Raw genomic sequence first — 14,751 nt, forward strand, 5'->3', positions numbered from 1 at the left:
TGTATTTCTCTTGGGGACCTCTGCTAGGAAGTTTACAGTTATGCTAGCTGTCTTGGAAGAATTTGTATCCTAGCTAGATGTAAATTGTTACAGTAGGCTGTAGCTATGAGGGAAGAAGGGGAAAATAGTGAATGGGGATCTCAGGATGTTGGACAGTGTTCTGAAGGCCATTGTGTTGGATTAGAGTACAGAGAGAGAGAGAGAGAGAGAGAATCCCCATTTATTTCTCAGAAGACCCAACTATTCTAAAAGTTAACCATTTGTAACTATTGGCAAATGTTGTTTCCCACTTTAGAGGTATAAGTAATAATTTTACATTGCAAAACCCATTGGGAAACATAGTTCCACAACTCCCATTTCTAACCTTATTTATTTTCAGTAAACACACGTTGCTATCTAAAGCGAAAATCTGAAAATTAATGTGATTTTGATTTAATTGTGTCAAGTATCAGAGGGGTAGCCATGTTAGTCTGGATCTGTAAAAAAAAAAGAAGATGTGGTGGCACCTTATAGACTAACAGACTGCAGCAGAGCATGAGCTGTGTGTGAATACCCACTCTTCAGATATAAGTGGGTGAAAATTTCCAGGGCAGCAGTTTATATATGCAAAGCAAGAGCAAGAGAGAAGAGAGAGGTTTAATTCAATCAGGGAGGAGAGGCCTGGTGGTGGAGGTGGAGAGGTGTGGGAGGAGGAGGAGGTTCTGGTGGGTGTGGCCATTCACAGTCTTTGTTTAATTAATTTGGAGCTGATGATGTCAAATTTGCAGATGAGATGGACTGAGTGAGTTTCTTTTCTCTTTGTCCTGAAGTTTTTTTGCTTTTGGCCATGGCCAGAGGCCAGGTAGCTGGCTGTGGGTGTTGAAGTGTTCTCCTACAGGTTTTTGTATTTTATCTGATTAATATCTGATTTGTGTCCATTTATCCTTTTTTTTAGACTTCCCTTAGTTTAGATGTAGTTGATGTACATAGCATATGGCATAGCATGCATATTATATTATGGTGGACGGCACATTGGTGAATGGTGATGGGATGGGATGATGTGTGGGATGGTGTGATGGTGTTGGTTAGTGTGTGTGTGGGTGTAGATGGTGTTGTGTTTTGCATGGGTTGCATTTTCTTTTTTGGCAGGGTTGTTTACTGAGCTAGAGTTACTATGGTGGTGTGTGCTGGTTGGGTGGCTGTCTGTGGGCGAGGTTGTCTGGTTGGTGGCCTGTGCTGGCCTGCTCCTGGGATCATTCTCCATGTGGGATCATTCTCCATGATGGGTTGATGATCTGCTGGAGGCTGGATGGTTGGGGGCTGGGATGTGTGTGTATTGGCCAGTGGAGTCTGGTGGTTTCTTCTTTTTCTTTGGTAGGTTGTAGTCTGGCTCTTGGGGGTACACGTCTGGCTCTTGGTCTGTGTCCTTTTTTTTGGTGTGGGTGGTGTGTTTTTGTTGAGATCTGGTAGGTGTTTGTGGGTGTCTGTTCTGTGTTGTCTGTGATGGCAGATAGACAGTGTTTGGCTGTAGTGTGTGGCTGTAGTGTGGGGGCTGTGGTGTGTGGCTGGGATGAAGAAGGGGGGGGGTAGGGTGTGTTGGTGGTGTAGGTGTGTTCATCAATTATTGGTGTTAATGTGTCCATCAAGTTATTTGGTCGTAGTGTCTAGGAAGTGTGTAGGTTGGTAGTGGGGAGGGTGAGTTGAAGGGGTGGTGAAATGGTTCCAGAGGAAATGGTTCCCAAATTTTCCAGAGTCTCTTTCCAATGTCCAGATGATGGAAGATGTCATCAAGTAGGCGGGGTAGAGAAGGCGGGGAGGTGGCGAGGGGCCAGAGGGCGCCATAAAATATTGGGGATAATAAAAATGCCATTTGTGTGGGGATGCCATATATATTGTAAGTGAATTAAATGATCTGATATATATATGTCATCAAAAAAGGTTGAGTGCAGTGAGAGTAAGGCACAGAGCTCAGGCAACAAGTTGTGCTGTGGCATCATCAGGGAGTCTGTTCCTGACAGCTTGTGTTCCATCAGCGTGTGGGATGTTGGTGTAGAGTTCTGTCATCCAGGGTGGCCAGGGAAGTGTTTGGTGTCAGGGAACCATGTCACAGGTTTCCTCAGAAATCAGGTGTGGGGTGGTGTAGGTGGAGTAGGGTAGAGTGGGATAGGAGAGTCCTCAGAGATCCACAGTCCCAGACAGAGTCCATCAGTGTTCAGGGGCCGAGTTTGGATGGGCGCCCAGGATTTATTTCATTGTGGTTTGATTGTTTTGGATAGTAGATAGTTAGGTGGTTGGGGCTCTAAGGGTATGGTTGGTTGTTGTGTAGTAGTGTAGTGAGTGTGTTCCTCAGTGTGGGTAGATGGTTCAGTTGTATGGGGTGGGATCATCTGGCAGTGGCCTGTAGAGATTTTGAGGAGAGTTTTGTGTTCAGAGGCTTTTTTTGGTTCCTTCAGCTGTTCATGATATGAACAGCTTTGGTTTTTGATGCCTCTTTGATTATAATGTCAGGATGGATGGTTTCTGAGGCTGTGGATGGCATTGCGTTCTGCCACGACTTAGGTTATTCTGCCTGTGCGTTGTGGTTTTCTAACATGTCAGAGGGCAATTCGTGTTTATTGGAGGAGTCCATGAGTTCCTCATATTTTTGCTCTCTTTCATTATGAGTTCTGTTCTTGTGCTGTGTTATGTGTGTCTTGTGTGTATCAGTGTGGTGTTGTTCAGTGGTGTGAAAGTATCCTAGGAGGAGTAGGCTTAGTATGGCAAAGATGGTGGGGAAGCAGGGTATGCTGTTGGGGGAAAGGAGAGGCATAAGAGCTGGGGAGTCTGTGGAGAGACGATTTCTCTGGGTGGTTGGTGGGATTGAGTTAGTTGTGCATAGTTAGGGTGTGGTTGGGGGTACTAGTGTTTTAGCCCATGTGGCAGAGTAGGAGTCCTTTTGGTTTACAGTCCTTTTCCTTTGTAGAGTTTTGAAGTGTAGTGAGTAGATCTCTGTGATTATTTTTGAGTGTGTTTGTTTGTATGGAAGTTGATGATGAGAGTCTAATCCAAAGGTTGGAGCTCTCTTAGCACCACAGATCCTCCCTGGCCACAAGCCAGAACTTCAGGAGCAGATCTGCAGAAAAAAAACAGAAACTGCCAGAAAAGACTCAAAATGCTGTTCCCACAGCTCAGGATTTGACAAACACACTCAGCATCTTAAATTGCCAGAAACAGAACCAGTTTCTCCTCCCTTGGTTTTCACCCAGTTTCTCAGACACTCACTTCTCCTCCAGGGCCTCATCCTCCTCTTCTCTCAGAACCTTGCCTCTCTCCTATATAAACCTTGCTTGCTGAATTTCCTTATGCCCACTGGAAGAAGTACTTGCAACTCATCTGAAGAAGCTCATGAAACCTGCTGCATGCTAAGTGCTGTTATGCATCTTTGATTTAATTGATAAATTAACAGTTTGGATGGGAAGTGTCTATATTTGGCCTAATGCTTCCATCCTGCCCCCTTCACTTAAATGGTAAGTTTCATTGTGAGTACTACTGATTTAATCTCATTGCAGTTCTTTTGGCATCTCTTACCTCTATAAACAAATCAGTTAATCACTAGGCCTAACCATTTGCCATCACACTGACAGGACAGATGTCCAACCCAGCAGTATAATTTCTTCTTTCTGATTCTCTACAAGTACTTCTTGCTCTTGCCTGAATGCTCAGTGTTTTCTCTTGAGATATGGAGTTGTTTTTAAATCTTTTAATATTTCTGTTTAGTACAACTGCATTGAGAGTTTCATAGGCTAACCCAGGGTCTGTATTAATTTAAAAGCTTGCATAGCTAAATTGCATAGTTTAATTTACTGTTCCTTATAACAACAAAATTAGTAAAAGAAATATAAATAGCCCTTGTCTGGTCAGAATTTTCTTCCTTTTAATATACTGTATAGCAAAGAAACTTTGTGGTAGAGGGCAGTATAGAATAAGCTATCACACTTCTTTTATCTTGGGCTATAACAAGAAAATCCAATTTTGGGCCCTGATCCTGCAAAAACTTTACATAGGCAGTAGCTTTATTTAAGTGAGTAGTCCCACTGAAGACAGGTCCTGACCCTGCAAAGATTTATGCGTGTAACTTCACTCACATGAGGAGTCCTCACTGAGTAAAGTTACACACATGCATAAATCTTTTCAGGATCGGGACCTTAATTTGTGTTTGGCTTATGACTTCACAGTGTGACAAGTTATATCACTAATCTGTGTCTGTTTTATATACGTCATTAAAATTGGACTAATTTTCTCTAGCTATACATGATTGGTATCCGTTTTCTGACTTAAAAGTTCTTGATAAGAACTTACTGTGAGAATCAAATAATTTTAGGACTTTTAATATATGTCCACTTTCTTCAGTGCTTGTAGTTTTCTGGATAACTGCCGTCAAATGGGTTGTGAACACCCAGTACCGTCTATTAAGAGGATTATTTCAGTTAGTACTGATTTACAGTCTTAAACCCAGAACTTTGTTTTAATTTGTTTTAGAAATGCTTAGCTGAAATGCATATGTATTTAAATCTCCTTAGTATTTTGCATGCCTTCGTTCTGGCCCATTTCTCCATTACTGTGTTAGGTGCACTCTTTACAGGAAATAGGATTGGAAGTGGGAAGATGACTTTAAGCCACTTGTATGTTTCCCTACATTGTGGGCCTGGGTGTTAGTGTGAATTACTGTATTCCCAACCTCAAGTATTCAGGGATCATAAGTCAGGCCCCCCAAAAGTCATAAGATTATATTAAAATTCATGCAGTTTTTTTAAATAATGGATTTTAGGTCTTTTTATTTGCCTTCTTGTTTTTGAGCTTTTAGAATTCATGGTTTTTAGGTCTTTCTATGTCCCATCATTGTGGCAAACTTTTTTTTTTTTAAATGAAAGATGAGATTTTCATATAGTTGCATGACTCAGGAGCTGTGGTTTTAAGGAAAATGCCATATATTGTGAGACTTGTGATAAAATCACAAGAGTTGGGGGCAACAGTGAAATTAGAATAGTCCTAAGACTTGGAATTAATTTGACTTGACTCCTTTGGCCCTCAGTTGTCCAGGGGAAGCAGATAATAGCCAGAGTTCACCAGCAGTCCAGATTCATCCCATCTTTCCCATGATATGTTCTGGGTATGTGGTGGGTAGAGTGACCAGATGTCCCAGTTTTATAGGGACAGTCCCCATTTTTGGGTCTTTTTCTTATATAGGCTGCTATTATTCCCCCCCCCCCCCATCCCGATTTTTCACATTTGCTGTCTGTTCACCCTAGTGGTGGGGGACAGGCATAGAGCTGTTGCAGTAGTTCTATATTAGAGGCTGCTCTCGGGGTATTTTCCAGGGGAAATTTATCACCTCTTTATGCTAGAGTTGTGTAAAGAGGCCAGGAGCCCCTGCTAGGAAGATCTGTGTGCCTTTCTCGCCTTTTTCCTGTGCCAAAGTGGCACAGTAGGGTTAGATTACATTTACCAAGCAGTCAATAAAATGTCAGGACAATCAGAACCATGCGCTTTCCAAAGTACCCAGCCAGGTCCAGGATAATGATTAGCAAAACTGCATGACTTGTGTGTGAAAGGCCTGGTCTACACTACGCGTTTAAACCGAATTTAGCAGCGTTAAACCGATTTAACCCTGCACCCGTCCACACAACGAATCCCTTTATATCGATATAAAGGGCTCTTTAAACCGATTTCTGTACTCCTCCCTGACGAGGGGAGTAGCGCTGAAATCGGTATTGCCATGTTGGATTAGGGTTAGTGTGGCTGCAAATCAACGGTATTGGCCTCCGGGCGGTATCCCACAGTGCACCATTGTGACCGCTATGGAAAGCAATCTGAACTCAGATGCACTGGCCAGGTAGACAGGAAAAGCCCCGCAAACTTTTGAATTTTATTTCCTGTTTGCCCAGCATGGAGCTCTGATCAGCACGGGTGGTGATGCAGTCCCAAATCCAAAAAGAGCTCCAGCATGGACCGTACGGGAGATACTGGATCTGATCGCTGTGTGGGGAGACAAATCTGTTCTATCAGAACTCCGTTACAGAAAACGAAATGCCAAAGCATTTGAAAAAATCTCCAGGCTATTTTTCAAAGCATTTGAAAAAATCTCCAGAGTCCACAGCACAGTGCTGTGTGACAAGCGTAATGGAAAGCCAGAGAATCAAATGGACGCTCATGGAGGGAGGGAGGGAGGGAGGGAGGGGGTACTCAGAACTCCAGCTATCCCACAGTCCCCGCAGTCTCCAAAAAGCATTTGCATTCTTGGCTGAGCTCAAAAACATTTTCCTGGGTGTTTCAGGGTGTATGTCATCAATTTACACCCTTCCCCCCTCCCCCGAAAGAAAAGGGAAAAAAATTGTTTCTCGCCTTTTTTCAATGTCACCCTATGTCTACTGCATGCTGCTGGTAGACAGGGTACTGCAGTGCTGAACACCAGCATCCCCTTCCCGGTGGCAGATGGTGCAGTATGACTGATATCCGTCTTCATCATCAGCCCGTGAGTGCTCCTGGCTGGCCTCGATGAGGTCGGCCGGGGGCGCCTGGGTAAAAATGGGAATGACTCCCGATCATTCCCGGCAGATGGTACAAAACAGCTGGTAACTGTCCTCATCATAGCAACTGGAGGCTGAGCTCCATCAGCCCCCCCTTTCATGTCTAAAGAAAAGATTCTGTACTGCCTGGACTATCATAGCAGCGGGAGGCTGCGCTCCTCTCCCCCCTCACCCTTTAATGTCCTGCCTGGACTATCATAGCAGCTGGAGGCTTCCTCCCCCTCATTTTATCTCACTAAAAAGTCAGTGTTTCTTATTCCTGCATTCTTTATTACTTCATCACACAAATCGGGGAACACTGCCACGGTAGCCCAGAAGGGGTGGGGGAGGAGGGAAGCAACAGGTGGGGTTGTTGCAGAGGCACCTCCTAGAATGGCATGCAGCTCATCATTTCTGCGGGATCTCTGGGGCTCTGACACGGAGCGGCTGTGCTCTCTGGTTCTCTAGTACACTTGCCCCATATTCTAGGCAGGACTGACTCTATTTTTAGACAAAACATAAAGAAGGGAATGACCTGGGGAGTCATTCCCATTTTTGTCCATGCGCCCTCAGCCGACCTCAGCAAGGCCAGCCAGGAGCACCCATGACAGCAGCAGATGGTACAAAACGACTGATAACCGTCATCTCATCATCAATTTACAATGGCAGACAGTGCAATAGGGATGGTAACCGTCTCTGCTACCTTGCAAAGGCAAATGAATGCTGCTGTGTAGCACTGCAGTACCGCCTCTGTCAGCAGCATCCAGTACACATACGGTGACAGTGACAAGGCAAAACGGGCTCCATGGTTGCCATGCTATGGCATCTGCCAGGGCAATCCAGGGAAAAAGGGCGCAAAATGATTGTCTGCCGTTGCTTTCACGGAGGAAGGATTGAGTGACGACATTTGCCCAGAATCACCCGCAACACTGTTTTTGCATTGGGATCTCAACCCAGAATTCCAATGGGCGGGGGAGACTGCAGGAACTATGGGATAGCTCCGGGATAGCCACCCACAGTGCAACGCTCCGGAAATTGACACTAGCCTCGGTACATGGACGCACACCGCTGAATTAATGTGCTTAGTGTGGCCGCGTGAACTCGACTTTATACAATCTGTTTTACAAAACCGGTTTATGTAAAATCGGAATAATCCCGTAGTGTAGACATACCCAAAGTCTGCACAATTTAAAATGACATTCTACTTTTTTGTGTGTGCTGTTTGGTGTTCTGTAATGTAATTTAAATGAAAATCCAGGATTATAACTGGAATGCAGGGTATTAGTTACCAAGTGTTTGTAACTTCACTTCCATGTGTTTAGGAAATGCTGAATAGTTATTGTGACTTTTTTCTGTATTGCAGTTTAAATAAATTACCAAAACAATTGAAACTGGTGTGATTATATTGCCTTATTTTGACAAATAAAATATGCAGAATTTTGCAGAATTGTGAATTTTTTGGTGCAGAATCCCCCCGGGAGTACTTTATCCCTTCTTCAGCTAAAATCTCCAGTATACACCTTCCCATTAAAAAGGGTTTTATACACTCATGGTTCACTTTTGTAATATGTACATTCCCTAAAACAACTGAGTGTGCCTCCACTAACCATCCCATGTAGGTGTCTTGTATTGTAGCATAAACTACCACATGAACCATTGCACCATGCCCACATGCATACCTAAAACAATCAATGATTTTACCAAGCTGGCATCAATCAGTGCTGAGTAGATTAATGAATATGAAATTAAAATTCATCAGTCTTTCAAATAGCAACTTCCAATGCAAGCTTGTCCATTTTATTTTTCTGTAGCCTGAAGAGATCCTGAGCTGAAGGTTGCCTTGATCTGCTACATAAAATGTATTTCCTATTTTTAAATTGTAAATAATACATTCTATATGAAAAAATGAAGGAATATTATTTTTATTTTGGAACTCCTGTATTCTTAAATTACTTTGCCTGAGAAGCTATGACTTACAATGTAATATTCAACAGCACAATTATCAGTATTTGTTTAGTCTTTTGAGTCTTATTACACTTATGAGCTAAGATCAAGTTTAGAGGTAAAGCTTAACCAAAAATATATTGTAAATGAGGGGAACACTGGTTTGCAGAGAGGAACTGCAGACATTGGTCCTAGCAAATAATGTTATGCATCTGCATTTAAAAAAAATACTGATCCTTTGTCTAGAATTTTACATCTTCAAAGCAGTTTTCAGACAATGGTCCTGATCTTGCAAACATGTATGCAGTGGAACTCAATGGGATTACTGTCATGTGTAAATGTTTGCATAATCAGGACCAGTGTTTGTTGGTTGGTTGGTTGTATGGGGAGGGAGGAGGTTGGTTTTTTTTTTTTCCTCCCTATTCTCCATCGGAAAATTAATCCCGCTTGAGGATAAATCCCAGGCACCATGATATAGATGAGGTTACATAATTTGAGTAAGATGGTTTACAGCAGCCTTGCAAAATTCTACTTGTCCCCTTTCCTGGGGCAAGATTATTTGGTTTGTTTGACGGGTAAGTAAAATCTCATTCATTTTGTTTTTTCAATATTGTAGTGTAGAGTTTGTTCCTAGGCCATTACATTTTCATGATCATTTTGCAAGGCTGATTTAAAGTTTGTGAGTACAAGAAATCAATTGTATGCAATGACCTAGATCCCTATTAAACTTAACTCCATACTGACCAAAAATATTCACCAGGAAGTGCTGGTAATATGATAGTTTGAAAGCGGGTGATACAAGCAGACTTCAAAACAAGAAAATGAAAAATGTGGTGTGTGGGTTTTTTTGTTTTTTTTTACTAAAACTACTAAATATTTTTGGATCTTTTAAATACTATGTTTGCATTAACTTTTCCTTTCCTTTCTGAATTCACAGTGATGAGGTTAACCAAACCTACGTTATTCACCAATATTCCAGTGACTTGTGAAGAGAGAGACTTGCCAGGTATATGATGATCTCTTGATAATTAATTAATTACTGGTTATATATCATCGGAGGTGTTCAGTGTGCTCTACTTAACATATTTTAAAAAAGAAAAACAGGTTCATCCCCAAGGAGTTACAATCTAATGAATACAACACAAAAAAGAATGAAAAGTGTGGATGGTACTAGAAAGGCAAGGGCATCTGAGAATGTTTAGACTAATTTAGTAAGCAACATAAATTGGAGTTTCATCCTGGCGCACACAAGCAAAAAGGATTAAAGCAGCCCAGAATGAGCATCGGAGACTTCTACACCACACTTCTGCAGTCACAGAGGTTACAATGTATTATAAACATTACCCCTGTAATGGCCATAGAAAATTAGCAAAGTTCACCACCACAGTTCTCATGCCAAGGCTTTGGAAGCTTGGTAGACAACCTGTAAACATGTGCCCTAAAAATCTGAGGAATTAGGAAAATCATAACACCCAGTGGAAACTCTTTTTGGTGTTTTGAGATGATTGTATGTGGAGGGAAGGTTTCAGAGAACCAAGTGCACACTGAGGAGAAAATAGAAGCATGGAATTACCATCCATATCTGGAGACAAGGCATTCTGCATTACTCCCTCATTACAGCCATTAGTTTACCCAGCACTTTATTTCAATGGACAATTGAGAATGATTTTTCAGGACTTGTTGCCTGATGAATTCCCTTGTCTTTTGGTGCTAGCACAGCCTTCAAAGTTCTCCCCTTGAAATTGCTGGGTTCTCCCCAGATATTGACTATATTCTAGAGGCCAGCCAAGGTGGAGAGAGAGGTGCCCTGCAGCCTAAAGATTTTTTCCCCCTCTCCATCCCAGCAACTGTCATTCTCCTTCCCCCATCTCCTTCCAGTGCAATGGCAATGTACCTTCAAAAACACCAAATACTTTGTCATCTGACGAAGTGGGTATTCACCCACGAAAGTTCATGCTCCAATACGTCTGCTAGTCTATAAGGTGCCACAGGACTCTTTGCTGCTTTTACAGATCCAGACTAACACGGCTACCCCTCTGATTCTTGACCTTCAAAAACACGTATCCGGATAAAAAGACAAAATAAAGAAAATTGTATAGGAATGTAAATAGAGTAAAGTAAAGAAGGATAAATGGGTCAGCTATTTCTGATATGCTGTGCAGTAGGTCTTAATGCAGGCAGAATTTCCATTGAGATTAATATTTATCCTGAGATACGTTTTTGGGATTGAGCCCTTCTGTGTATCTGTTGACTGAATTATTAAACACAACAGGTGGAATTTTCAGAAATTCTCACTGTGTTAAGGGGAGTAGAGTTAGACCAACATTGAATGCTTTTGAAAATTCCACCCAACTTGTATTACCTCAGTGAGGAAAATATGACATAGACAAGTCAGTTCTCAAAGCCTTGGTCACCGAGAATTTTTTTTTTTTTAATGTATCTGTAGCTATTCAGGCAAAATCCAGTTTTGCTTGCTTTTCATTCTCTAAGGAAGCATGATATTTTATGTAAGATTGAAAGATTATCTTTTTGCTGAATTAATATACGAGATAAACTGGTGCTTCAGTCTAATATGAAAGACTGAGCAGTACTGAGATCAGTGTATAATGATTATGATAGCTTTTTCTGTTGCAAAAGCTGTAGTTAAGGTTTCCTTGTATGCAGGTGCCCTTTTATTTATAACTTAAATTTTACAAAATCACAAAGTTCCTAATCTGCGCACCCTGTTCAGCAAGTAAACAAAACTCTACTAATGCTTAGAATTTAGCATGAGTGTACTTCAAGAAGCAATTAAGAGTCTAACATGAAACTATTCAATCTGTCCTTTATTCTGGGGTTACTAAAGGAAAATAATTTAAACTAAGCAGTCATAATATCGATAACATTCAAAAGCAGCACTGTATTATCAATTTCCAAATGCATGGGAAGTAAACGTGACATTTATATGTAGACAAGGGTCTAGTTTATGCAAGTGTGTTTGATCTATGCCATTATATATTATTACAGGAAATCTGTTGAATCAACTTATGAAAGATGACCCTTCTACCGTAAAAGGAGCAGAAACTTTAATGCTAGGAGAAATGCTGACTTTGCCTCAGAACTTTGGGTAAGAATCAAATAAGCAACTGTAAGGTATGAAGATTATTGCTACACGAATCCTGGAACTTGGATTATTTGTGCTTATTAGCTCTCTTTACTTTTTTAACAAATACACATTGCAGTATTTCGGTGATAACTGAGGATAACTTGTTTATTTCATTAACAACAGGAAATTATTTATGAAGTATAAACACACAGTACTGGTGTAATATAGCCTGAATGTATTCAGTGACTGTATCTGCAATACGTACCTGCCTCTCTGTGTAGTAGGGTCTAGGAGAGACAGTAGACAGCCTGGCACTGTGTAGTGCCCTGCAGTATGTGCAGCAATTTTTAACTTCCTGGTGAAATATAACCCTTTATAGCAGACAGTCCCTTAATAATGTGCCTGCATTAGAGAAACTTACATTCATGTACACACCCCTAAGATATGCTGCACCAACGAAAAGCAAGATTTATGCCAACACAGTTTACTCCAGTGATTTACTATATTAAGTTGCACAGGGGTAAGCCTCACTTTAAACTGGTGCAGTGCACATACATTTAAGGTTTTAAGGGACCACCTCTGTATATCTCATTGCAGGATTGGGACTTTAGTTTAACCGCTATCACTGAGATTGTCATTTCCAAGGAGGAATCTGACTTGATCTTTTTTGGCGGGGGAGAAATAGTTAAAATTTAAAAATTTTGTGTATAATAGGAAATTTCTCGGGCCTGGTTTTCCAGACATTTATGTATGTGAGTAACTTTATTCATACATGCAATTCCATTGGCCTTGATTACAACAGGCACTGCAAAATTTCCCACTATTACTACATCTGGTTCAGCTCTGCTAGTGTTAACAATGTTGGGATTCCTAGACTAGAGATGGGTTGCTACCAGTAATTAGGACACAGTGTCAGACATGTTTTGAGCAGGGTTAAATGAGACAGTTTTTAAAATGCCAGTGGCCCATCTGTGATCAGATTCTTGATATTGCTAGCACTAATGGAACTGAACTGGTCATAGCATAGACAAGATCATTGTAGAATTTTAAAATAAAATATTTACAATAATTAAAGATGGACTCTAATGGTTTTCAGTGGGTTGACTTGTTGAGAATTACATTGTTAAAAAATACTATTTTCTTTGAACAGAAATATATTTCTGGGAGAGACCTTTTCCAGTTATATTAGCGTGCATAATGACAGTAACCAAGTTGTCAAGGATATATTGGTAAAGGTATGTGAAAAAATATATCTATTTGTTGGATTTATAAAATGTGTCAAATCCATAGTATCTGGTGCATATTTTTAAATAATACACAGCATGTATTAAGAAATAACCATTAAAAGGTTTCCCAGCACAGGAAAAAAAACACCCTCAGGTAGTCTGGAATGAAATCATAAAGAGCTTTAGAGGACAAAATCAAAGTTAGGATTGCATCCAGAAGCAAATGGGAAGAAAGTCTTTGTAGTATTAGTGTGTCATGATTTTCACAGCTAAGACCAGCAGGGACTGTATTCTGCATTAGCTCTAGCTTCCGAATGGTCCTTAAAGACTGTCCCAATTAAAGCGTACATATCTCTGAAATTATTTACATAGCCAAAGATTATTATGCCACTGACTGAAATCTAAATTGTCTCTATTTTTAACCAAGTATGGAAAAGCTTACATAGAAGCATTGCAAACATGCAGTATTCTGTTTCTTAAGTACAGATGAAAGACTGAAAATGGTTCAAAATTAGTAAAATGCCTGTCTCTTTCATCTTCGTGTGTGCAATATTAGCTGATGAAATCTTGTTGTGGGTTGAGTTAAAACCTCCATTGAGATTGATAGATGTGAACTCACCCTTCAGTTATCATATCTGTAAACATAAGCCCCCACCAAAGACAAGAGGAGTATGTGTTTCGACCAAGGAGCTTTTGCTGCGTATTGTTTTCAGGAGTGGGGAAGTAGGCAGAACAGACAAAAGACAGAAAGGGAAATAGCTGGAAGGAGCAATTGAAAGCACAAGGGCAGACCCTGGGAGAAACCTGGGGAGAGGTTTTTGGGTCATGGGGCTAGGCTGAAAAGAGTGCTCTTGTTGATGTGAGCAGAAGAAGCTGTTTCCTTCTATTTGATTGCTTATGCATTCAGAGACATGTACGTTTTTTGTTACTAAACAAACCTGCATCGAAGAAATATCTGTCACCAATTTCTCTTCCTAACTGAAGTGGTGTACTAGACCCTAAATCAGATGTGGGCAAACTACGGCCTGCGGGCACATATGGACCGCTGGACCGTCCTGTCCAGCCCCTGAGCTCCCGGCCGGCCCCGGCCCCTCCCCTGCAGCCATGCCACCACGCGGGCCACACTCTGGCCTGCCGCTCCCGCTGGGCAGCGTGCGGAGTGCAGCTGGCTTTGGCCGGGTGGTGCGGCTGTGAACTCGTGCTGGTGGTAAGGGGGCAGAGAGCGGGGAAGTTGGATAAGGGAGCAGGAGTCCTGGGGGGAAGTCAGGGAGGAGGGGGCGGTTGGATGTGGCGGAGGTCCTGGGGAGGCGGTCAGGCGATGGGGAACAAGGAAGGTTGGGAGTGGGAGTCCCGGGGGACCTGTCAGGGGGCGGGGATGTAGATAGGGGTCAGGAGGGCAGTCAGGGGACCGGGGGTGGGGTTGGATAAGGGGTGGGATCCCGGGGGCAGTTGGGGTGGGGTCCCGGGAGGGGTGGTCAGGGGACGAGTCACAGAGAGTGGTTGGATAGGGGGTGGGAGTCCCGGGTGGGGGGCTGTCAGGGGGCAGGGGTGTGGATAGGGGTTGGGACAGCCAGGAGACAGGGAGCAGGAGGGTTGGATAGGGGGCGGGAGTCCCAGGAGGGTGCAGTCAGGGGACAAGGAGCGGGGGGGGGGTTTAATGGGTTGGAGGTTCTGAGGGGGGCAGTCAGGGGTCGGGAAGTGGGAGGGGACGGGGCCCAGGCTGTTTGGGGAGGCAGAGCCTTCCCTACCCGGCCCTCCATGCAGTTCGCAACCCTGATGTGGCTCTCGGGCCAAAACGTTTGCCCACCCCTGCCCTAAATATTTGGCCAGCTGCTCTGGTCAAAAGGGGCAGCAATATATACTTAACACACTTAGCAAGCTTAGTGGTGATTCTCCATTACTAGCAATTTGTAAATCAAAATGGTATGTTTCTCTAAAAGACATGCTTTGGGAATTATTTTGGGTAAGTTCT

At 42.4% G+C, this 14,751-nt stretch overlaps 1 protein-coding gene across 5 annotated transcripts in view; it reads left to right on the forward strand.

Moving 5' to 3' along the window:
• The window catches only part of TRAPPC13 (trafficking protein particle complex subunit 13), a 48,771-nt gene that overhangs the window by 7,632 nt on the left and 26,388 nt on the right, over positions 1–14,751 (forward strand). For 4 of the 5 annotated variants that reach the window (XM_039544910.1, XM_039544911.1, XM_039544912.1 and 1 more), the window contains exons 2-4: positions 9,406–9,474; positions 11,475–11,574; positions 12,704–12,788. In XM_039544910.1, coding sequence (XP_039400844.1) covers positions 9,406–9,474; positions 11,475–11,574; positions 12,704–12,788 — 254 coding nt within the window. Of the gene's footprint in view, positions 1–8,362; positions 8,384–9,405; positions 9,475–11,474; positions 11,575–12,703; positions 12,789–14,751 lie in introns of those variants that run through there. The other variant, XM_039544914.1, reaches the window with a different exon arrangement.

This window comes from Mauremys reevesii, linkage group 6 (assembly GCF_016161935.1).
Source record: "Mauremys reevesii isolate NIE-2019 linkage group 6, ASM1616193v1, whole genome shotgun sequence".
Classification (NCBI taxonomy): Eukaryota; Metazoa; Chordata; order Testudines; family Geoemydidae; genus Mauremys; species Mauremys reevesii.